At 46.8% G+C, this 22,043-nt stretch overlaps 2 protein-coding genes across 4 annotated transcripts; both read right to left on the bottom strand.

Moving 5' to 3' along the window:
- Nucleotides 1-130: 130 nt before the first annotated feature.
- LOC308575747 (solute carrier family 22 member 20-like) lies at nt 131-9,554 on the bottom strand. Of its 3 annotated transcripts, XM_081174605.1 has the most exons (11): nt 9,230-9,554; nt 8,704-9,132; nt 7,712-7,815; nt 7,341-7,495; nt 6,731-6,899; nt 5,482-5,605; nt 4,565-4,680; nt 3,787-4,001; nt 1,996-2,104; nt 1,610-1,813; nt 131-1,089 (listed from the first exon to the last, which is right to left on the bottom strand). In XM_081174605.1, the coding sequence occupies exons 2-11, from the start codon at nt 9,112-9,114 to the stop codon at nt 1,005-1,007; spliced, it is 1,692 nt and encodes a 563-aa protein (XP_081030731.1). In that variant the 5' UTR covers nt 9,115-9,132; nt 9,230-9,554; the 3' UTR covers nt 131-1,004. The 3 variants fall into 3 exon arrangements, with proteins under 3 accessions (XP_081030731.1, XP_081030732.1, XP_081030733.1); XM_081174606.1 differs by lacking the exon at nt 7,341-7,495 and having other exon boundaries at nt 6,861-6,899; nt 8,704-9,554; XM_081174607.1 differs by lacking the exons at nt 131-1,089; nt 4,565-4,680 and having other exon boundaries at nt 1,614-1,813; nt 8,704-9,554.
- Nucleotides 9,555-12,325: 2,771 nt separating this feature from the next.
- Nucleotides 12,326-20,592, bottom strand: LOC308575416 (uncharacterized protein). Its single transcript, XM_081174038.1, has 6 exons — nt 18,031-20,592; nt 17,129-17,157; nt 16,704-16,832; nt 16,391-16,457; nt 15,533-15,640; nt 12,326-14,731 (listed from the first exon to the last, which is right to left on the bottom strand). The coding sequence occupies exons 1-6, from the start codon at nt 19,516-19,518 to the stop codon at nt 13,745-13,747; spliced, it is 2,808 nt and encodes a 935-aa protein (XP_081030164.1). The 5' UTR covers nt 19,519-20,592; the 3' UTR covers nt 12,326-13,744.
- Between the last annotated feature and the right edge of the window lie 1,451 nt (nt 20,593-22,043).

Genomic DNA, 22,043 nt, shown 5'->3' with positions numbered 1-22,043 from the left:
ATCATTGCCAATCTTACGTTGTGTCAGTTTGTTTCTTTGAAGTGCATAATATTTTGACAGCAGCAATACATGTTTTCTTTCTCTTTTTAAGTGGTTTTAAAATGTAATAAAGATAAGGATTTGTTTAAAAAAATAAATAGCAGCAGTGGTGCAGTTGGGTAATTAAGAATCTTGTCCTTAATGGACTTCTAGACTGCGGAGAGTGCTATTTAGATGGTAATGTGTATTATTTCATTTACTTCTGAATGAGGTGAATTGCCCACTCTCCTTTTTGGAGCCCTCCTGCTCAGTCTGTTATGGGGACCGTGGACCTCTTTCCCAAAGTCTGACCTGCATGGCACCACAGGGCTTTATTACTGACACAGCATTTCTTCTTAAAGTGTTTAGGTACAACAATTCCACTTAAAAAACACATCACACACTTTTTGTTGGTTAGGAAAGTGTTGAGGGAGATGCACTAAAAAGTTTGGGCTAAAGCTGTATAGGCTCCACCCCAAACAATTCAATAAATAATGTGGGTCATATAACCTTTCTGCAGGTTTTTAAATCTAATTTGATGTCTGCGCTTACAAACAAAAAAGTTCTTGAGTCTCACACGGGGGAAGCTCCCAGCTAAAAAACATTTCAATGAACAAGTGAATTCCACAAATTAAGTGGAGTATAAAGAAGTCATTTAATTTTGGATTAACTGAATCTTACACCAGACTTTCCCATCATCATCATTACATTTATATCCCACCAGAGGGGGTGGTCCCAAGCTTTCACTCAAAAATCTAACTGTGCCCACAGTTCTAAAAAAGTTGGCGATCCCTGAACTACGTAAGTATCAGCCTCCTGTTTCTCCAGTCTTCTCTCAAAGGAAGATGCTTGGTTTTAATGCTACCCTTTTCCAGTTCTTGAGTCACTTTTTCCAGAAATGTGTGGTTTGTCAAGGGCTTCTTTCTCAGAGAGAGAGAGAGAGAGAGAGAGAGAGAGAGAGAGAGAGGAAGAGTGCTATTGCTGTGCTAAACGGATTCTTTGAAAAGAGATCTCTCTACTTGCTGGAGGCAAATTTCTTCTACTGTTTCCATCGAGGATACATTTCTAGACCTAAAGGAACACAAACACCAGAATATTGATTAGCGCAGCATTTCCCAACCTTGGGCCTCCAGCTGTTTTTGGACTACAACTGCCATAATCCTCAGCTAGCAAGACCAGTGGTCAGGGATGATGGGAATTGTAGTTCAAAAACAGCTGGAGGCCCAAGGTTGGGAAACACTGGATTAGCGCCATGATAATTTTCATGTTATGGACAGTGTGCTATTAATTAATTCATTCATTAATTTATTATCTGTCCTTCACCACAACAGCAGGTTACTGAAACCACCCTACTGTATAAAGGTGAAATTTGCATCCATTTCTCTGCTCACTTTTTCCTTTGGCCTTGCCAACTGCTGACAGGTGCCCCCCCCCAAAAAAAAATAGGTTGATCATAGAAGAATGTGGTGCTCAAACTGAAAATGGTCTCCCCCTCCTCCATACATGCTAAATAGCATGAAAATACTCTTTGGGTCAGAGTCTCATCCTAATCGTTTTTCAACTCCTATTAGGGATGGGAAAGAAAACTTACCTGTGTTCCATCTCTGCAATGGTTTCCAGGAGGGGTAAATGTCTTGTCTCCATCAGGAAGCAGGCAGAGACCCCCGCAAGGAGGGGAGCAGCTCCAAATATAATTGGTGGCAGGACAGGAAAGGAATCCCTAAGCACGTAGACCAGGGGCGCAACCATGGCTCCGAGACGAGCTTGCATAGACACAAATCCCATGCCTGTTTGCCTGGCAAGAAGAAACGCTGGTGCTTATAAGACTCTAAACACCAGCTGCTTGAACCCTGTGGCCGTTTATCTGGCAGAAATCATCCCTGACCACTGGTTCTGCAGATGATGGGAGTTGTAGTCCAAAAACAGCTGGAGACCCAAGTTTGGGAAACCCTGGTTTAGATGATACTAGCTGCTCACCTGATCTCTGTCGGGTAGAGCTCCCCAGAATACAAATATGCACCAATAAAGGAACTGGCGAGGCACCCTTTCCCTAGTGCTGCCTGCACTGTACGCAACGTTTGCAGTTCTGCAGGAAGGAGAAATATATAGAATGAACGAAACCTTGTTGTTTACAGCCATAGGCAGTCACAATATAAATACAACAAACTGTCTTTTTGACCTATCGAACAGGCAGTCACACACACACACACACTCCTCATGTACTCACACAAAAGAAAACAGAAAAATAATACTCCCCCCCCCACCAGTGTAAATCACATTGCTCCTATAAAGCTATTAAAATTCATTGGGCTAGTCCTATTCAGAGCAGACCCACTAAAGTTAGTGAACCTGACTACCTTAGCGGCATTCATTTCAGTAGGTCTGCTCTGAGTAAAACTAGCACTGGAAGGACACACAACCACCTCCCTTTGCCTGGCTGGGATGTGACCTTGGGCTCTAATAATGCTTCTTATTTTCCTGGATGGAGAGAGAGGTGTGTGGTTGAAGAAGCTAGCAAACCTACTGTACAAGGGCAAATTTCTCAGTGACTGCTCCAACCACTTTGGGCTCTGGCCCTATCCATCACTAGTACCGTATATAGCTCCACAAGAGGATGCTCAGAAGAGACTGTGTTCCTACGTCTGAAAATGTTTCTGTACCCCTGAGCTAGATGGACCAATGGCCTGGGCTCAGTCTGAGGAATCTTCCTATCTTACTGCAGTATATGCTGTCTTTCCTCCAAGGAACTCAATTAAAGCCCCCCACCACCACCCATTTTAACTTCACAATAACCATGTGGGGTAGGTTAGATTGAGGGTGTGTAGCCTGAGGTCACACAGTAAGCGAGAGCGGTGGTCTAGGACTGAATAGAGTTTGGTTCCCCCTTCAGCCGCGGTGCACCCTGGGAGTCTGTGGGCATATTTGCCACCCTGAGAGACTACTCTGGGCACCACAAGCACACCCACACACCCACAAACAAGCAGACACTGCAACCTGTTTTATAGGCTACCATGGAAGGGTCTTTCAAGCCTAATTTCAGCAGGGGGCAGGGACCCTATGGGACCAAGGAAGAGCTCTACAGGTGCATGTGTGCCTAATGAAACTGGGTTGGCGGCCCCTGCTCAATCCGCAACACTGCATGGCTGATACCAAGGGTGACAGCAGTACAGCTCACAGGTTGATAGGATGGACTGAGCACAATATTCATGCGAAAACAGATTAGACAAATTCCTGGAGGCTATCGGTGGCTACTAGCCATAGCTGTGTTTTACCTCCAGCGTTGGAGGCTGTGTGCATCAGAATGTCACTCACTGTGGATCACATGTAGAAGAGAAGAAGAGCTTGGATTTGATATCCCGCTTTATCACTACCCGAAGGAGTCTCAAAGCGGCTAATAACATCCTTTCCCTTCCTCTCCCACAACAAACACTCTGTGAGGTGAGTGAGGCTGAGAGACTTCAGAGAAGTGTGACTAGTCCAAGGTCACCCAGCAGTTGCATGTGGAGGAGTGGGGAATTTAACCTGGTTCACCAGATTACGAGTTCACCGCTCTTAACCACTACACCACACTGGCTCTCGGTGAGGTTTTGCTACTTTGGGGCTTCCCTTAGGCATCTGGTTGGCTACTGTGAGAACAGGAGGTTGGCTTTGATAGGCCACTGGCCTGACCCAGCAGCCAGACTCTTTCTGATGTTTTGATGAGAACTCATAGCATGGAACATCAGTGACCCAAGCAGATGCAGGTCAAAAACCCATAAAGCAACTTGCCGTCTGGCACAAACATGTTGACAAACACCAGGAGCCCAGCGAGGGATAGGAAGCCGGCCATGGTAAGGCGGCGCCCGATGAAGACCATGGCAAGGGTGGACAGCAGCACAACGGGAAGGTCGATTGCCCCAAACAACACCTGCACCACAAAGATGTTCAGGCCAAATTTTTGCACGTCCATCGCCAAGCCGTAATAAGAAAAGGAGCTGGAAAACCTAGGAAGAGTGGGAAGCAAGCATGAGTTGCAAAATTAAAGGCTGGATTTCTGCAATGATGAATAATAACTACTACTACTACTACTTCTTCTTCTTCTTCTTCTTCTTCTTCTTCTTCTTCTTCTTCTTCTTCTTCTTCTTCTTCTTCTTCTTCTTCTTCTTTATATCCCACCCATCTGGCTGGGTGTCGGCAATGCATATTATGCACAAACTATTATCATTACTACTGCTACTAATGAGTGATCATTGCTGCTGCTGCTGCTGCTACAACTCCACTTAAAAAGCACCTAAGCTATTCTAAATGTGGCCCTTTAAAAAAAACAACAACTCCACAGCCTCTGCCTGCTTATTACAATGTAATAGGCACAATACAAAATTACTATGATTAGTAGTATTTAACGCATAAACCACCTCATATGTTCTTGAGTTGCCATCATACTTCCGTGTTCTGAGAAGAGGCTCAAAGCATAAGAGGAAAGAAGGGGCAATCCTTGACTTGTCTCCCCTATTCAATTACCGTTTCCCTCTTCAGATAAAGACAACAGAGGTCCTCTTGCACTCACCAAACAACCATGAGGCAGCAGGTGACCCTCCGCAAGACTGGACTGCGAAACAGGTCGAAGACAGTGCGCCGGGATTTCAGACTTGCAGCTTCCATCTGCATGTGGGAATGCAATACCTGTGCAAGAGAAGGGGAAATGAGTGGAAGGAATGTGGCAGGCTTGGGGAGGGGCCTTAATCCAGAAGAAAGAGTGCAGATTGAGGTTTGGTGGTCTCAAGTTGAACCCCAGCATACCTGTCACCTTCTGTCCTAGCTTAATACTACTACAACAATAGCAACCACAACACCCTGCCCATCTGGCTGGGTTTTCCCAGCCACTCTGGGCAGCTTCCAGCAAAATATAAAAACATAATGAAATGTCAAACATTAAGAACTTCCCTCTAAGCAATGCCAGGCCTCCATTTTAATTTCCCAGAATGCTCTGGCTTGTGACCCTCTGTGGCACTGTGGGGGGAAATAGCTAAACCCAGCTGTCTAGAGCCTCTACTGCTCCCTCTTGTCCAGGGGGCGTTGCTAAGGGTCGGTCTGTGAGAAGTGAGCCTCAGTTTGCTACACTGGCAGCTGCCACTTTACATCAAATTACACTGATTATATAAAACGCCTGAGTCACCCTTCAGGGAAAGCCCTCTGAAAAAGATACGTTTTCAACATCTGCCTAAAAGCAAAAATACCAGGTGCCTGGGACATTCCCCTGAGTTGGACCCCTGCAACTCTCCGATCTGCCCCCACTCATTTGACCAGCCTCTCCACAAAGTCTTCATGGGACTTGTGGCACCTAGGGCTTTAAATACTAAAACTACTAAATACTAAAAATACTAAAACTATTATTACATTATTATATCATATTTGCTAATTTCCTATTATAGAAATTATTATTATTACAAAAAAAACAAAGCATTGGTCGATCTCATGGCTAACCTCTTTGTTAATTTTCTCTCCCTCCTTGCTTTTGCCGTTTATTGCTGCAACTTTCCTCAGATTCTGGACTGCTACCTGTGCCTTGTTATGAAGCAGGAGCCAGCGTGGTGATTCTGGAAGTTTCCTGACAAGACAGACAGAGATAGATAGATATTATTAACAAGGGGGATGATTAAAAGAAAAAGAAAAAAGTTTGTGTAATGGAGTGTTGTTCACATTTCTAGCCACTCCGTTCCATCCTTTTCCCAGGTGGAACATTTATTTCCTCTTTTCCAAAATGCACTCTGCATTCCATGGTCTCACTGGCCTGTTTTGGTGGTTCTCCCCCTGCTCCCCAGCACATATACATACACACTGTATTCTTTGTTTTGTTTTTCTGCTGTCATAAGAGAATCAGGGTCAGAGAGGGGAATAAAGGAAAAATGATCCTAATGATATCATCCTACCCCAAAGTCCCACAACAATAATAAACTGTGCCTTAAAGAACGCATTGTTGGGAATATGCCATCTTACTGTGTCTTTTCACGTATCATTGAATGTAATATAATTTGTGCCTTTTTAATGCATCATCTTAACGTAACGTGCCTGTTGCCATTCCTGTATACCTCTTTCTCCATGAAGCTATCCTTTTAAAATGTATTCATGGATGTATCTTTAATGAAATGCCATACTATGCTGTACTTTTCTGAATGTATCCAAAATGTAGTTTTTAAAGAATGTAACATATTTCAAAATGTATATACTTGACTCAATATTGTATCCAAAAGGCTGCCAAAACTCAATCCACCACACTGCCTCCTACTGGGTCTGCAAACCATACCATGAATACACACAGATATGAGCTCAAAATAAAGCAGTCTTATTTTCCAAAAAGTTGCAAACATCAGGCTATCACACTCGAATTGATAGCAATGCAGAATAAGATTTCACATTAATATTTAAGTCATTTCCTGAACATCTTCTCAAACATCCACCCTCACATCTGCATGCTGATTATCAGCAGTTGCGGAGGTTTTCCTGTAGATAAAGGAAAAGCCATTTTACTGCCAACCAAGTCTGTTGACACATCCTCCTAGGTGTGGATGGTGCCATTTTGTCTACATAAGGCACAGCACACACTGCCTGAACATCAGACATGGCAGCCATAGGGTCTTGGCCTAACACAAAATGGCTGCCACATCTACAAGAGCGGAAAAGAGAGACACACTGAAGCCATGCCACAGTCGTATTTCGCGCTATCACCCCCTACCATGAACAGACAAAAATGATGAAAAATGGTGCTGAGACGGAGAGTTGGAGCCAGCGCCAGTTTCTGACTCCGTATGCAACTCCTGCCAAGACGATCTGCCCAAAGGTGACAAAATAACCTAAGAGGGCACCTGCCACTGTCCGGCCCTTGTTGGGCATCCACTCCAGAACTAGGAGAGAAGCAAGAGAAACTGTTAAAAGGACTTGCAGTAAAAACCAGGATGAACAATTTTTTAAATGGGCAACACATCACATGCAACCGTTTGGCTTCCATGCAGAAAACCCCAGGCACCATAGACTGACTGCTGATATAAAGCTGAAAGGACATTCATATTTATAGTGCCTTGTCTGAGGCTTATCCACACTTCTCTACTCATTCCAAGCATAGGCCTAGTGGCGTAGCAAGGTCAGCTGGTACCCAGTGTGGAAAATTTATTGTCAACCCCCCCCCACACACATTGAAATCTAGTTGGTCTCCCCAGAAGACTGCGATCTACTCACAGTATAAAAAGACTGCCTGTGATCTACCCATTGTCACTGCCAAGAGTTGTTGAGCTTTCCCTGCAAAATCCACTCTTTAAAGTTGAATTGGAGCAAACCAAACTACTTACTCAAGGACAGAGAATTTAGCATGATTCCTGAAAACGTCATGCCAGCCAGGAAGCGGAAGGCGCAGTAGCTGCTGAAGCTGGGCAGGAATGCTGTGATGGTGCCAGCAATGGCGATTTGCAGATATGACCAGATCAGAGGTTTGCGCCGGCCAAACCTGAGTCCCCACCCCCAAAAAAGGAGAAGTAGGATGCATGAATTAATATATTGGCTGGTGGCGAGTTATGGGGACAGGCTCTAGCTGGGTCTAAGTTTCCTTGGGCCTCCAGCTGTTTTTGGACTACAATCCCCATCCCCTCATCCGGAGACTTCAGGTCAAACCTGGGGGTCTGGCAACCCTACTCACCTAACACTCATCACAACAACCACCCACCTGTCCGATAAGACTCCAAACACAGCAGCCCCAACCAGCACACCAGCCATGTAGAGTGACTGGGCTACATCTCTCAGGTTCTGCAGGTCACACACCAAATTCCACTGGAAGGGAGAGAGAGGAAAACTGTGTCAATTTTCCCTCTGTGGCTGCAATACACACACAGAGACACACACATTTGACTTAGCATCATGTGAGTCTTATTCCTTTAATCTTCCTTCTGCAAAGGAATAATCAATGCTAGCTGCATAAAATCTGTATTTTTAAAGATTAATATCTTTTAATATTAAAAACTCAAAGCACAAGGCTACATGCATGCCATCTTGTACCTATTCATTCCACAATACAGTATAACAAACTCCATTTTAAAATAAATCAGTTATCTTCCTGTTGACCCTTCTCAACAGCCATGTGTTAATTTCACCATCCAAACCACATCCCAAGCTATCCATTGCAAAACAGAGACTGTGTAGGTTAGAGTAATGGAGCAGGATCTGGGAGACCAGGGTTCAAATCCTGACTCCATCCAATATCACTCAGCATAATCTACCCCACAGGATTATTGTGGGAATTAAACAGAGCAGAGAATTCTGACCAGTTGCCATCTCAGCCTAACCTACCTCACAGGGTTGTTGTGAAGATAAAACGGGACCCCCGTTGCCTTGAGCCCCTTTGAGGAAAAGCCGAATGCGAACATAACAAACGCATTAGAAACAAGAGGCCCTTTTCAGATCTTATTGTAAAATGGCAGGGTTTACCCTAAATAGCCAAAAGGTACCACTGCAGGGTCTAATACTAATTCTTCCCCAGTTAGACATGATCTTAATATGATAAATACTGTATATTCTCTTTTAAAAATTAAATCTAAGCCAAACAACCCGAAACGAGTTACTTCATTTGTTATTGGAATGTTTAATTTATATCCCTGCCACTCTGTGTTTTAAAACTGCCTTCCCATCTTTCATTTCTTGTTGATGATGAAGAAAGCTCACCTCCGTCACAATGGTAGACTCGAACACACTCACATCATAGACCCATCCACCTGTGCAGAGTTCGGTGTGCTCCTGTGTGGCAGAGTCCCCAACCTCCACAGTCGCATTTGGGCTCAATAGACGCCACCAACTCATGGCAAACTGGAGACACTTCTCCGGCTTCCAATTCTGATCTATGGGAACAGGTGCCTTCAGCAAGACCCCTTCTGCTGTGCTTTGGGTGTAGCTAGAGGGCAAGGTCTGGTTGGTGGGCAGCACAGGCTTGCAATGGTGGTCTGGAATGGCGGCAGTGAAGTTCTGCAGGAAGTTGTGGCAACCAATGAGGCAGACGGAGATCAGCAAGAAGGTGATTTGCAAGATCTGGAAGCGACCAACTCCTCCGATAGACTCCAAGACATCATTGAATGCCATAACAAAAGTTGAGGATCACTGTGCAATTGGATACAACAGACAAGGTTACCTACTTTTCTGGATTTCTCTCCACGTAGGCCAACTTATGGGAAAACCCTTTGGAGTCAAACCTTACCCAAGACGAGCAGTTAGCTGTTTTGAAGTTTCCAAGCAGTTTTGAACGCTAAAGCCTTGTAATTGAATCTGAAATGAAACAATAATCTCAATATTTAAAAAACCCAACCTATTATTTCCCCCCCAAATCTAAGTCAGAAATCTAAACACTGAATAACCCAACAACTCCCACTTGTTTTTTCAGACCAACAACCTGCAACTTCTAGTGGCCATTTTAGTCTCCCCTCCCATTACTATTTCTTGCATATTCATCCAGATATGCCTGCACAAAGCTTGTGTTAAGGTCCAATAAGATCCTGTCTTTATCAAGTTTTTGTTCTGATTTGATTGCAGGGAGGTTCTGTTTGTGCAGAAGTTATATGTCTTTTTCTGAATTCCACACTTTTTAGTGTATTTTCCCATCAGTTTCCTAACTCCCCTTCCCAAAAATTGTTGTTTATTAAAAAAGTTTATCCACTTGAATTGCATAAACTAAGGGCTCATTCACACTTTTGCTTGCTCTGTATTTTGATGGGATTTTATACCAATAAATTCCCCAGGTGTATGAGAGCTCCTTTTGTTGATCAATGGCTATGCCTTTGGAAAATCTGATCTTACCCACTGAGTCAGAAGCTTGCTAAGCAAAATATCTCTTCAGAATTTCCGTACATCTGATAAGATCCAATTCAGATCCAGGAGAATTAATCGGTGCATGATATGATCAAAATTTCCCTTCTGGGCAGGTAAAAGCAGTGCTGGTATGGGGGCAACTGGGGAAAAAAAAAAGACTTACCAGGCACAGAACAGGTTCCAAATATCTGCATGGGCAAAGATGGGACAGGCTTTCTAATAAGAAAGAGGCTTTCTGGATTGCAGGAATCCTTTAATTCATCCCTGTGATGCCCTAACATGCAACAGATTTTGAGGGAGCTTGAAGAAATTGCAGCATCCCAAATTGCAAAAGAGGCCTGAATTTGTTTATCGTGTGTTGACTGACTATATATGCATCTACACACACACAGACACACACAATGTCTACGCACAAAAACATCCGCACAGCTACTCTTTAATTTCTCCTGGGCCTCTGCTCTTTTCACAGGCTCCTAAAAAGAGCAAGGGATTACGTAAGGGGCAGGTGTTTGGCTACCGTGGGAAAGCTTTATTTACATGGTTGTTATTGGAAAAGAAACCACTAATTAAAAAGACAATTACTTCGGGATTGGTGTTTTGGTTGACAATAAGAATCGATTACAATCAAAGGGCCAATGCAGTGTATGCAAGGGAAAGCACCCATGGGGGCAGAAACATATTAATTACACAGATACTTCTACATCCCCTCCAACATTTCTCCGATGAAAATAGGGACATCCCATTCCATTATGATAAGTTTACTATTCATACCCCACACATCTTATGGGGTCACTCCAGCACTGTGGGCAGCTTCCAACATATATAAAAACATAACTAAACATTAAACATTAAAAAAAACTTCCCTATACAGGATTGCCTTCTGACGGCTCAGGGGGTTGGATAACTCCATACCCTCCAATAGTTCTTCAGTGAAAATAGGGGCATCCTAAACTAAGGAAAAGCAGGACATTCTGGGATCAAATCAGAAATGTCCCGCTTTTCCTTAGGACTTCCCTATTTTCATTGGAGACGTGTTGGAGGATAACATCTGAAGGTGGCTCTGTACAAGGAAGTTTTTTTTAAGTAGTTAAAATGTTTTATTGTGTTTTTATATATGTTGGAAGCCACCCAGAATGGCTGGGGCAAACCAGTCAGATAAGCGAGGTATAAATAATAAAGTTTATGTTTATGTTTATTAAATAATATTTCCCTATTTTTATTAGAGAAATGTTGGAGGGTATGCTCAGGGGAAGTGCTTTCTTTCTAGAAAAATAGGTGCTGGTACTCAGTATGAAGTTGTTGCAGTAACTGCCACACTTTTTAACAACAGAAAAGAGGTGCCCTTGAGGACCTCCTGAAAAAAGCACAGCTCATGGGTGAGGCTGGTCTGCAAACTGATTCAAATCTCTCCCCCATTCCTGGCCAGGCTAAAGGGTACTCTTGGGAAAGGGCTCTTTCTGTTGACTTCGCCAGGACTACACCCAGAGGACTGCACACAAGAGCAGCCTGAGCCTTTCCAGTTGTGAGGATTCACTTCCGCCTCTGGTGCCTCTCGCAAGATGGCGTCTTTAGTGCCCTCGGTGGCGGCGCCCCCTGCAGCTTCAAGATGGCGCACTTACACCCGACCTTATCCCGCAGCGCCTTTCTCCAGAGGGCAGCGATCCCGGAGGAGCAGCTGCAAGCGGGCGCCGTCGCGGAGCTCCGGTTCCTTAGGTACCGTAGAGCATGTGCAGAGGGCGCCACACACACACACCAACGGGGGAATCTCCTAAGCAGCACACTCCAAACCGGCCACCTCCCTCTCCCAGAGTCTCTCTTTTGGAAGGGCTGCTTGGAGCCTCCATGGCTCAGCGCAGTCCACCTTCAAGAGCGGGCGGACACTGCGCTCCAAGTCTCTAGCTCCATGAGCACGCTGCATCTGCCCAGAGGCAGCCCCCATGTGCTGCAGCAGTCTACCCCACCGCCTCCATTGAGTGAGACAGGGGAGTGGGATATTTTTATTTTTAAGGCAGAATCGGCGTCTGTTTCTTATTACACCTCGAGCGCCCTTCTCTGGAGATCTCAGTGAGTGCCCTCGGGGACGTCGTAAACCCCCGAGTGGGAGGAGAGGACTCGAGGAGGGCTCGGGTGAGACAACTCTGTTCCCGGAGAATGAGGTGGGCACCCTTGCCAGAGGTGGGAAGAGGGATGCGAGATACCGACATCCTTCTTCACCGCCTCTATCCTATTCTTGGAGGGCAGGGGAAGAACCAGGTGAGGAACAACTCGTTTACTGAGAGGTAGAAAGCCTCTAGATGTGGAGGATCCACTATGCTTGTGTAGCTTATGCCTGTGGACAAACTTTGCTGTGCTTAGGGATATGAGTGGCATCCTCTGGCTTCTAGCACCGTGAAGACTTGCTATAATAAATAAAACATGACACTATGCTCAGAAGTCATTTATTTCTCTCTCCCTCTCCAGTATATTAATTAAAAACCCAGCCTTTAACTGATTTTGATTTAATTTTAATATGCTTGTGTTGATAAATTTATTTACATCAAAGTCAGATTTCCTTTCCAAACAATTATGTATATTTACGAGAAGCGCAGCAGAAAAGAAACAAAAGCAATCTTAAGTGCTCCACACATGCTTATCAGATTGCTGCCCAGTATTGTTTTTCGTCGCATAGTTTGCCGGTTCTGTGCACATCTGAGGGATGAAAATAAAAGAAAAATACTCCACCAGGATTTCCACAATAGAAAATTAAAATTAAGTTGTCACTTAATTTTAGTTTAAATCCTGTTATCCCGAATTGTACCTTCCCCAAGAAGGCATTATTTTGAGCCATCATTCTTTTGATCAAGGAGGTGGGAAAATGTTGAAGATGAATGGTAAACCCATATGACCTGTTTAGAATTCTAGTTGCTTATACATTTTCTAGTTCATAGGCTTCAAAAGCTAACAACCACCCAGCGAAAACCCACAAGAACAGTGCTGGCCTGATACAATGCTTACAGGTAAAAGCCTGGTTAGAAAATTAGATCACTCTTTGCCATACTAAGCCCTTACGGCAGAGCTTTCTAAACTGTGTAGATGTGTCACATGAATGCATTCATTTAACCTCCAGTTTGCTAGTACAGTGGTAGCTCAGATTACAAACATTTCGGGTTACAAACTCCGCTAACCCGAAAGTAGTACCTTGGGTTGAGAACTTTGCCCCAGGATGAGAATGGAAATTGCACGTCGGTGGTGTGGTGGCAGTGGGAAGCCCCGTGAGCTTAAGAACAGTTTCAGGTTAAGAACAGACCTCTGGAATGAATTAAGTTCGTTACCTGAGGTATCATTGTAAAGCTGAATTACTGTGTCGCGAAATGATGCATGTCTAAAAAGAGTGTCACCAACATGAAAAGTTTGGAAAGCTCTGCCTTACGGGAATTATCTTTAAACAACAACAACACACACTTCTGAATGCAAATAGTGAATTGTCCTTTAGGTGACTGCTTCTCATGTGTCTGAACTTCAGTGTGACGTGCTTCACGCTGTAAATAAAGTTGCGCCCCATTTGTTACGAAAGAAGAAGCACATCATCAGATTTCCTCTTCACTAAAATAAACTTTCCAAACTACAAGACAGAGATTTAATATAAGCTAGCTGCTGCTGATGCTTTTTAAATCAAAACGGGGATTGAATTACAACCAAAAGTTACACCTGGAGGAGAGGTGGGAAAGGGGCTGGCCAAGGTTCCCATGGGGTCCAGGAGCTTAGCTCAGGCCCTGATTCATATGAAGATAAGCCTAAAGGAGAAAGTTCATCTGAGTCACGTGCAGAGTGCTTTTTCTTCACCACTGAGTAAGGAAAGACAGTCCTGTGGATTGCAGGGGGTGGGAAGTATGGCATGGCTAAGGGAGCGGCTTCTTTTCATCCCATCTCAGAGGGATGTAGAATCTTGTGCAGCATCGCTGCCCTCTAGCCCCACCACTGCCCCCTTGGTGCCCAGGGGGCATGGGTAGCTCTTTCCCTCCTCAGGACTCGGGAACCCTTGGTAGTAACGGATCCTGTGCTGCTGGTGCTGCTGCTGGTGGTAGTGAGGGAGGCCCCGGCCTGCTCCGTTCCCCTCTGTGGCACCAGCTAAGCGGAAGCCTTCCAACCTGCCCGCTTTGGGTGGTTCATTCCCCCGGCGGCTCTTCTGCAGCAGGCCATCAAGCATTTTTTGGGCCGACTGGTAATCCAGGTGGGGTCCTCCTGATGTCTTCTCCACCAAGCCAGGGCTCCAGGAGACCTCGCCATCCTCAGAGCTCTCAGAGCTGCTCATTTCTGGCACCATCTCCTCAAGCTTCCCACTGGGCGGCAGGTTGGTGGGGGAAGGCAGGTGGGCTGCTTCAAAGACCTCTGGCTGCAGTGTGGGCAAGGCTGGGAAATGGCTGCTGGGCCCCGGCGGGGCCACCAGGGCCTCCTGCCTCAAATATAGGAAGCGCGGGGCTGGGAGGGGGCAAAGCGGGGCTGCTTCCTCCTCCCCACTGCACTCGCTTTCTGTCGAATTTGTGTCTTGCGTTGAGAACGTGGTGGACTTCTGCTTCCAGGGGATGAAGGCTGTGGCCCGGGTGTGGCTCTTGCTGTGTCTCTTTGGCCCTTCTGGGGACGGTGCCACCAGGGCCGCCTCGTACTTCAGCAGGAGGCTCCTCTCCTCACTAGGCCCGGCTGCTGTGTCCGATTCGGAGCTGCAGCCCAGCTTGCTGGTTTCAGTGGCTGAGTCGGACTGGTTCGGGGTGGTTTGCGTATCAGAGGCGCCATCCATGAAAGCAGGAGGGGGCGCGACATCCAGAATGTGCAGAGAGCAGAGGCTGTCGGAGGGAGACTCGTCCTTCCCACTGCGCCGCTGCTTTTCCAGGCTGGGCTTTGCCAGCAGCCCTGAGATCTGTGAGTGGAGAGAGAGCAAAGACCATTCGGACCATTTAGGTAATGGCCTTCCCTCCCAAAAAAATCCCAGCAGGTCTTGTAGCTTGAGGATATGCTATAAATATGTTTGCCCCTGTAAAGTGGAACAGATTTGGAGGAGAGCGGTTTATGCACATTCAAGATGTGTACAACCGTGTATAAACGCATCAAGCTGAATCCTGAAGTCACTGAAATATCACTAAAAGGGTGGGATAGGGATGGAGTGGTTTGTTTGCGGGGGTTTTCAATGGGTTTCAATTATATGCGATTTCACAGATGTGTGCGGTGCCTTGGAACGTAAGACCTGCATAAACAGGGAGCTGCCTGTATGGAAAATGAGGAAAAGTTGAAGGAACTGGATCAGAGAAGACTGGGGCAACAATAGCAATGGCAAATATTGGAAAGGCTCTTGCCAGCAGCACCATCACACACAGCAGTGGGAAAAGGCTGCTTCTTTTCTCCGCTGCCCCAGAGAGAGGGCAGGACTAGATCTAAGGAGGTTTCAAAAGAGGTGCAAGAGGGCAGTAGGAGAAACCTCTTGATGGATAAGTGAGATCAACCTAACCTGGGGGGTGCTGGGCTCTCCTCCTTTAGAGGTCTTGAAGTAGAATTTCAAGAGCCTTTTGTTGGGAATGGTCTCGCATTCTGAATTTTCACCGCTAGAGTAGTGGGGCAGAGGAAATTGGACCTCCCATGATTCAAGTTCTCCTCCATTATTCTGTTGTTATACCTTTCTCTCCTCACCCCCCCCCCCAAAAAGTACTTTGATCAAAGTACTCACGTTAATTTTCTCCAAGGTGCAAATTGTGTTTTGGGCACTGATCAGCCTCTCCAGCAACTCATTGATCCGCTGGTTCAAAGTTTGCTTTTCTTCAGCCATGCTCTGAGCCTGTTGTGAGGAAAGCATGGGGCGGGGAGGCAAGTCAGCAAAGGAGGCCAGAAAGAGAGAGAGACAGAGAGAGCAGCAAGGCATAATAATACAGATAGAATACACTCTAATTGGTGTTGCAAAGTGTAACTTAATTAGATAAGTACGGTAATTTAAGTACGTTTTTTGCGACAAGCCTAGGGGCCAGTTACTGTAAGGGAGACAGGGATGCAGAGGGAATAAAATATAATAATAAAAAAGCAAAAACAGCTATGTATTTAAACATATTGGGGTGGGTCCATCTAGAATAGACCCACAAAGATAAATGGGCCTAAGTGAGTCTTGCTGTGCATCTATTTCAGTGGGGCTCAATGTTGTCTTCTCTTTTTACAACCTTATTCATAGGGCACTGGATTGTGCTCTGAACTTACTGGGTCCAGAATAAGAAGAAAAAAAGCTCTGCTTTTCAAAGAAATAATTATATTCCTTCTCTTCTTCCAACAAGATCCATTAGTTTGACCATATAACTCGTCCCCCATACTTTTAGGAGCTGCTACTCTAAAGAGGCAGGGTGGTGAGAATCTTTTTCTCACTAACAGCTGGACGTGTGGCTGCTAAAAAAGGAACCATCATCTTGATAACTTCATGCATGTTTTGACATAGCACAGCGGTATAGTTCCCAGTGGCGATGTATTTTTGCTTTTTGCCAGTATGTATAATATAATGACGAGAACCAAATTTATTCATTCGGTTTTTTAACGTTTCCCTTACAATAATCTGAAGTCTGTCCTCCAGCAGCTGGTTAGTGAGGCGTGTGTTGGAATAGTCTTCCTGAAGCCTGAAAGGAAGGAAATACAGTCATGACAGCAAAAACTCTGAGCCAAAGTCCTGCACAAAATTCCTCTATATATTAATATATCAATTGGTTGCATTAATCCAATTGAAGCATCTTTTGCTCCTCCCCCAAAGGGCGGGGCTTTGAGAGCAAACTCCTCCCCGCCACATGCAGGTTGGCCTGGAAAAAGCTCTTTCACAAATCCTGAATACAGGATGAGCCCTGACCGCCGTGCTTTTGACGCGTCACCTGCTGAATTTTTCTTTTAGAGCGTCCAGCTCGTCCCAGGTTTTCTGCAGGTCTCGCTGAGCCGTTCTGGGTTTGGCATCTGCTTCCTCCTTCTGCGCTGGGGATGCTAGCTCCTGCTCCTGTGAGGGCCTGTAATGACAGTAGGGAGTGTGTACATGAGATGGAGAAGCAATTCTAGCGAACAGCAGCAGAGGATCAAAATCTCTGCAGGTGGTAGGCGGTTTGATACCTGTAGCTGCAGTGTCTTAAGCAAGCAGCAGCAGCAAGAAAGGGAGCAGCAGCCAGGGCAACCGCAAAGCAGGTAGAACTTTTACCACTGGCTCCCTGCTTTGCTACTGCTGCCCCATGAAGGGAGAGGATAGGTGCTGGAAGATGATCCCTGGAGGAAGACCCTGGGTCAACCAACTGCTGACTTGCATACTCACACAGGTTGTTCTGCCTCTGCCAGCAGCTCCTGGGGATAAAAACAAAAGAGAAAATTAATCTCCATACTTTCATTTTTAAATTATTCTTTAAAGCAAAGATACTACCACTTAAGATTGTGACAACAGGTTTAAACACACACACCTACCAGATGAGTCAGTGTCCCCAACTCCAGAAACATTTTCCTATGCATTAGAGGAGAAATAGGATTGCATCTTCCCAACTTGGACATGCCCTGCCCCAAATCTGGGAACTCTGGGACCAATGAGCCAACGTTATAGAGTGCTTATCCAATACAGCTACATGCAGAATACTGATTGCTTCACATCAGAAAGGATATTGTAGAGACCTTTATGATTTTTAAAGTCTCCATCATGTTCCCCCACCTGTAGTCTTCTCTTCCTCATCCCCCACCCAAAAAATTAGCCTTTCACAAATGTGTCTTCCTGAAACCCCCTAATCATTTTAGTCACCCATTTCTGCACCTTCCCAAGTATTCATTTTGGGATGCGATGGCTAGAACTGGGCACCATATTCCAAGTGCGGCCTCCCCATAGGTTTATGAAAAGGGATCAGAACATAGCCGGGTAAGGCCACGTGCCATTAAAGGTTTGTGCTCTCTAGTTAGCCAAATGAAAAACATAGTGTGTGGCCTTTGAAAATGCACAGGAAATACAAGTTCAAGTCCCTCCTAAATTGTGCGGCTCGACCTCAGGTTATCAGACCCTGTGGCCTGACTGAACATGTACAGAGTGCTTTTCCATCATTGAGATTTAATGGGCCGCCTAGAAGGTGTGAGCCTTTGGCAGCTCACCTGGGTTTTGTTAATGGTGTGGGGCAGCAGGTTGGCAGGGAAAGGCACTCCGAGGAGGAAACCCCACAGGCCCCTGCCAGGCCCCCATACCTTGCTGTTGTGCATCCTCTTCTTCGCGGCTACACCCTCGTGCTCTTCCAGGGGGTTGGCTTTCTCGGCTGTCCCTCCGGTGGGAAGGCCCTTCTCTGCTTTCTTGAGGGGCTGTTCCAGCCTTTTGGCCTCCTGCCCGTGTCCACCTTTGGCCTCGCTGGGCTTCTTTGGCCGCTTGGCTGCCTCTCCTGGCAGCTTAGGCAAACTCCCCAGCTTAGCTGGCAAGTGAGCGAAGGGCGCCAGTTCCGGACTGGTACTGGCCTCATCTGTGGCCCTGCCAAAGGCCAGGCTGGCTTGGGGTCGGCTGTGGGGGCTGGGAAGGGCATCCGCCTTGGCCTCGGCCTGCCCCGTCCTCCTCCTTGCCGCTGCCTCTGCTTTCGCCTCAGCCATCTCCAGCAAGGACCCTGGGGAGCTGCCTTTGCTGCTGGAGCCTTTGGAGTCTGACCCGTCGGTGCTGGGGGCCTTGCTGGCCAGGGAGGGCTCTGGGGGCTTCCAGCCCAGCGAACTGAGGCTGGAGGGGCTCATCACCTGCTGGGTGATCTCGTTCAGGAACTCTGAGAAGCGGAGCTTCTCCTCCACCAGCTTCATCCTTTCTGTGACGGGGGGCTTTTTGGGGGCGCTCAGATCCAAGCTGTTTGGAGGCTGCTTCTCCCTCTGGAGAGGCCTAGCAGGCCCGGGGGCAGACGGAGGCTCCTTCCCTACGGACCGCACAGTGATGGTCTCAATGGACTTGGCCTTCCGCAGCCAGTCACCACCGGCCACCGTCCCGTTTTTCAAGATGCCTTTGCTTGGCGCTGGAGCCCCGGCGTAGTGGGGCTGTCGCGGGGCCAGGATTTCCGCCTGCTCGCTGAAGGCGAGGCTGCGCTCCAGGCTGGCGGCCTTGTAGAGGTGTCTGTCCACGCCGTCGGGTTGGCCAGGCTGCGACTGCAGACCGTGGCGGTTGCCCAGCCGGTCGGCACTCTTACTCTGTCCTTTCCTCAAGCGGCTGAAGGAGCCTGGAGCTTCCTCCTCCTCAAACTCCGCCATTTCTTCCTCCCGACGGCGGCGGAAGGCCCTGGCTTCTCCCGAAAGGTCCACGCAGGACTGCGAGTGCTGGGGGTGGTAGCGAGGGCTGGTCAGCAAGAAGGCCTCTTTGTCCAGGCTGGCTTCAGAGGACCACGAGGCCGAGCTGGAGGCTGAGGTGGAGGCCGAGGTGGAGGAGGCCGAGGATGACGAGAGCGTGGAGAAGTGGCCGCTCCGGCTCTCGGCCCACTGCTGGTGGCAGCTGCTGCAGTCCCTGAGCCCCAAGTCGGTGGAGGAAGAGGAGGAGGCCCCCTTGTTCTCTTTGGTCTGCCGGACAGGCGTGAAGAACTTTTCCATGACCTGCAGCTTCCCAGCTGGAACGTCTCCGTTGCTGCCCTTGTCGCCCTCCCAGTGGACGGGGGAGAACAGCCCGGCTTCCTCTTGGGCTCTCTTGTAGGACTTTCGGCGGATGGCTGAGGCGCTCATCCTGGAAAACTGGGCTCCGCTGGGCTCACTCTGTTGCACCAACTGCCAAGTCTCTCCCTGCCTGACTCGATTATTTAACCACCCCGCTTGGCTCAGTGGAGCAGAAGTGTGAAATGTCAATATGATGGGCACTGGAGCATCTCATCAAGCAGAGAGAAGCAGGCCGAGCTGTTGTGACATATGCTTTGCCTCACCCCTCTCCCGCCCTGCTCATAGATTCATGGAATCATAGCTAAACAAGATTATTACCTACCACGTAAGACAGACCTTCCAAATGTCCCTATTTTCCAGGGACAGTCCCAGATTTACAGAAGCTGTCCGTTTCTGATTTGATCCCAGAATGTCCCACTTTGCCTTTAATTTGAGAAATATTGGAGGGTATAAGGGGCCTTGGGTGGGTACAGGGCCTACCAGAAATGCACATGCTGGGGTGGCCTTTCTCTGTTGGCCAGCTATGGTAACTACTTCCAGTTCCTATCCACTGGCCTGGGAGAACGAGACATTGGCCAGCACTCTGGCTGCCCCACAGCAGGATCCTGGGCCCCATATGCCACCCCAACATTATGTCTGTAAATAACCTTATGGTCTTGTTTTACTAATCTCTGCTTCTGTGTGTCATCTTTGGCTCTTGGTCACTGGGAAATAGAGGAATAGATTTTGGAGCCAATGCCTTAAGTCCAGCTCATCATAGGCAAGGATGAGCAACAAGGATGTTCAGCTGCTGTGAAACCACTGCGCCGGCTTTCTGTATCTCAGCTGAAGTTTGCACAAGGCTTAGCCTGTAACAGCGCACACCAGCACACAGACTGGCCATTTAGACACAGAAAATCAACAGTGATTATTTATTTATTTTAAAGCAACCAGTGGCACCCATTCCTGCACACTATTGTTGTGAGAGGGGATTATGGTACACGTGAGAGACTGCCGGAGGAACGATCTAGGCTCAGCCAAGCCAACGAAGCACCCAAAAGCACCAGTACATAAATATGTGTATACCCGAGAGCGCTTTTCCTGGCCTCTAAGCTACTGTATTAATACAATATTGATGCATTGTGGCATGTGAGGAGGGAGTACAATCCCGTAATTAAATGTTGGAGTTATTTGATGCCACATTTATGTATCACCCGTAGACATTTACAGAGCAAACTTTATGCAGTCTTGGTTGAGACATTTGCCATCAGCATGACTTTCAGATCTTCTCCAAGGGTTAAGACTGCCTCCTGCAATAATCCCCTGGAGGCAACTCAGAAAGCTTTAAGCCAAGCAGGAGTTCCCCCCGCCTCTTGTCGCCAGCAATAAGCAAAGATCGATAGTGCGGCTCCTCTGCCCTCGAGCAGTGACACTGGCAAGGTCACACGTGGCCTTGCTATGTGGTTGCTCCTCTGTGACTGGCAGGAACTCAATGGGTAGCAAAGACGCAGAGCAGGTTAAAGCCAAAGAGAAATTCCAGTAATCTGTACAGCAGCACCCAATCACCAGAGCTCCCCCCTTCCCCTAACTGCTCCATCCATTGAAACAGCAGCGTTTGCAGGATTTATCAATTAGTATGACAAATCCAACATCCAGGAGAGGAAGCTCTCTCAGGTCCTATTTGGCAATTTTAGACGTTTCACAAAAATGCTTCTCACAACTTAGTCAACAGCAAAGCCCACCCTATGTAGATGCCAGGATCTTGATCCATCCCTTCTGTATCTTTTGGTGGGACAACGGGGAAGCATTTATAGGTAAGCTGCTCTCCAGTATCTCAGATAGAGATCTTCTCCAGCCTGACCAGGAGATGCTGAGTATGCTTTGGTGTTTACTTTTTTGGGGGGGAGGGCACAAACTACTTATATGCAAACACATGTGGATTGAACCAATTGATTAAGACTCTTTAGATAGATCAGTTGGTTAGAGTGTGGTGCTGATAATGCCAAGGTTGCAGGTTCAATCCTGCATTGCAGGGGGGTGGATTTTAGGATCCCTTCCAACACTACGATTCTGAGTTTCATAGAGCAATATCAAAAGCTTGCTGGACTACAACTCTCATAATTCCTGACCACTGGTCACACTGACCAGAGCCAATAAAAACCAGAGTCCAACATCTGGAGGGCCAGAGTTTCCCCACACCTGTTGGTGCTGAAACAAAGTACTTCCTTCTTACAAATCCACTTTAAGGACACTTACAGGTAGCATTTGATAACAGCCACTAAAAACTGATTCAGAGCAAGCAGCTGAGAAGCTTTGGGTCTCCCCTTTCAAGCTGTTAAGATATATCAGGTCCCCTTTTACTCACATGTGTAGGCAACTAGCCTAAAAGGTCAAGTTAAATTCTACGTAGCCTAAAGATACAGACACTTTCTCACGTCATCAGCTGGCAGGCTGCAGTTGCTTTGCTCTCCAATACATGAATGGAACAGCAGCCAAATAAGATTCTCCTTTGATCGCAAGACAGAACAATGCAGTAATGGAAACAGGGCAGAATTGACATCCAGGATGGTTGTAGTGTCCAGCTGCTGAGCTGCTGGTAGGCAGGTGTTTTAGAA

This window comes from Podarcis bocagei (assembly GCF_964188305.1).
Source record: "Podarcis bocagei genome assembly, chromosome: 16".
Lineage (NCBI taxonomy): Eukaryota > Metazoa > Chordata > Lepidosauria > Squamata > Lacertidae > Podarcis > Podarcis bocagei.
This window is presented reverse-complemented; position numbering and strand designations above follow the sequence as displayed.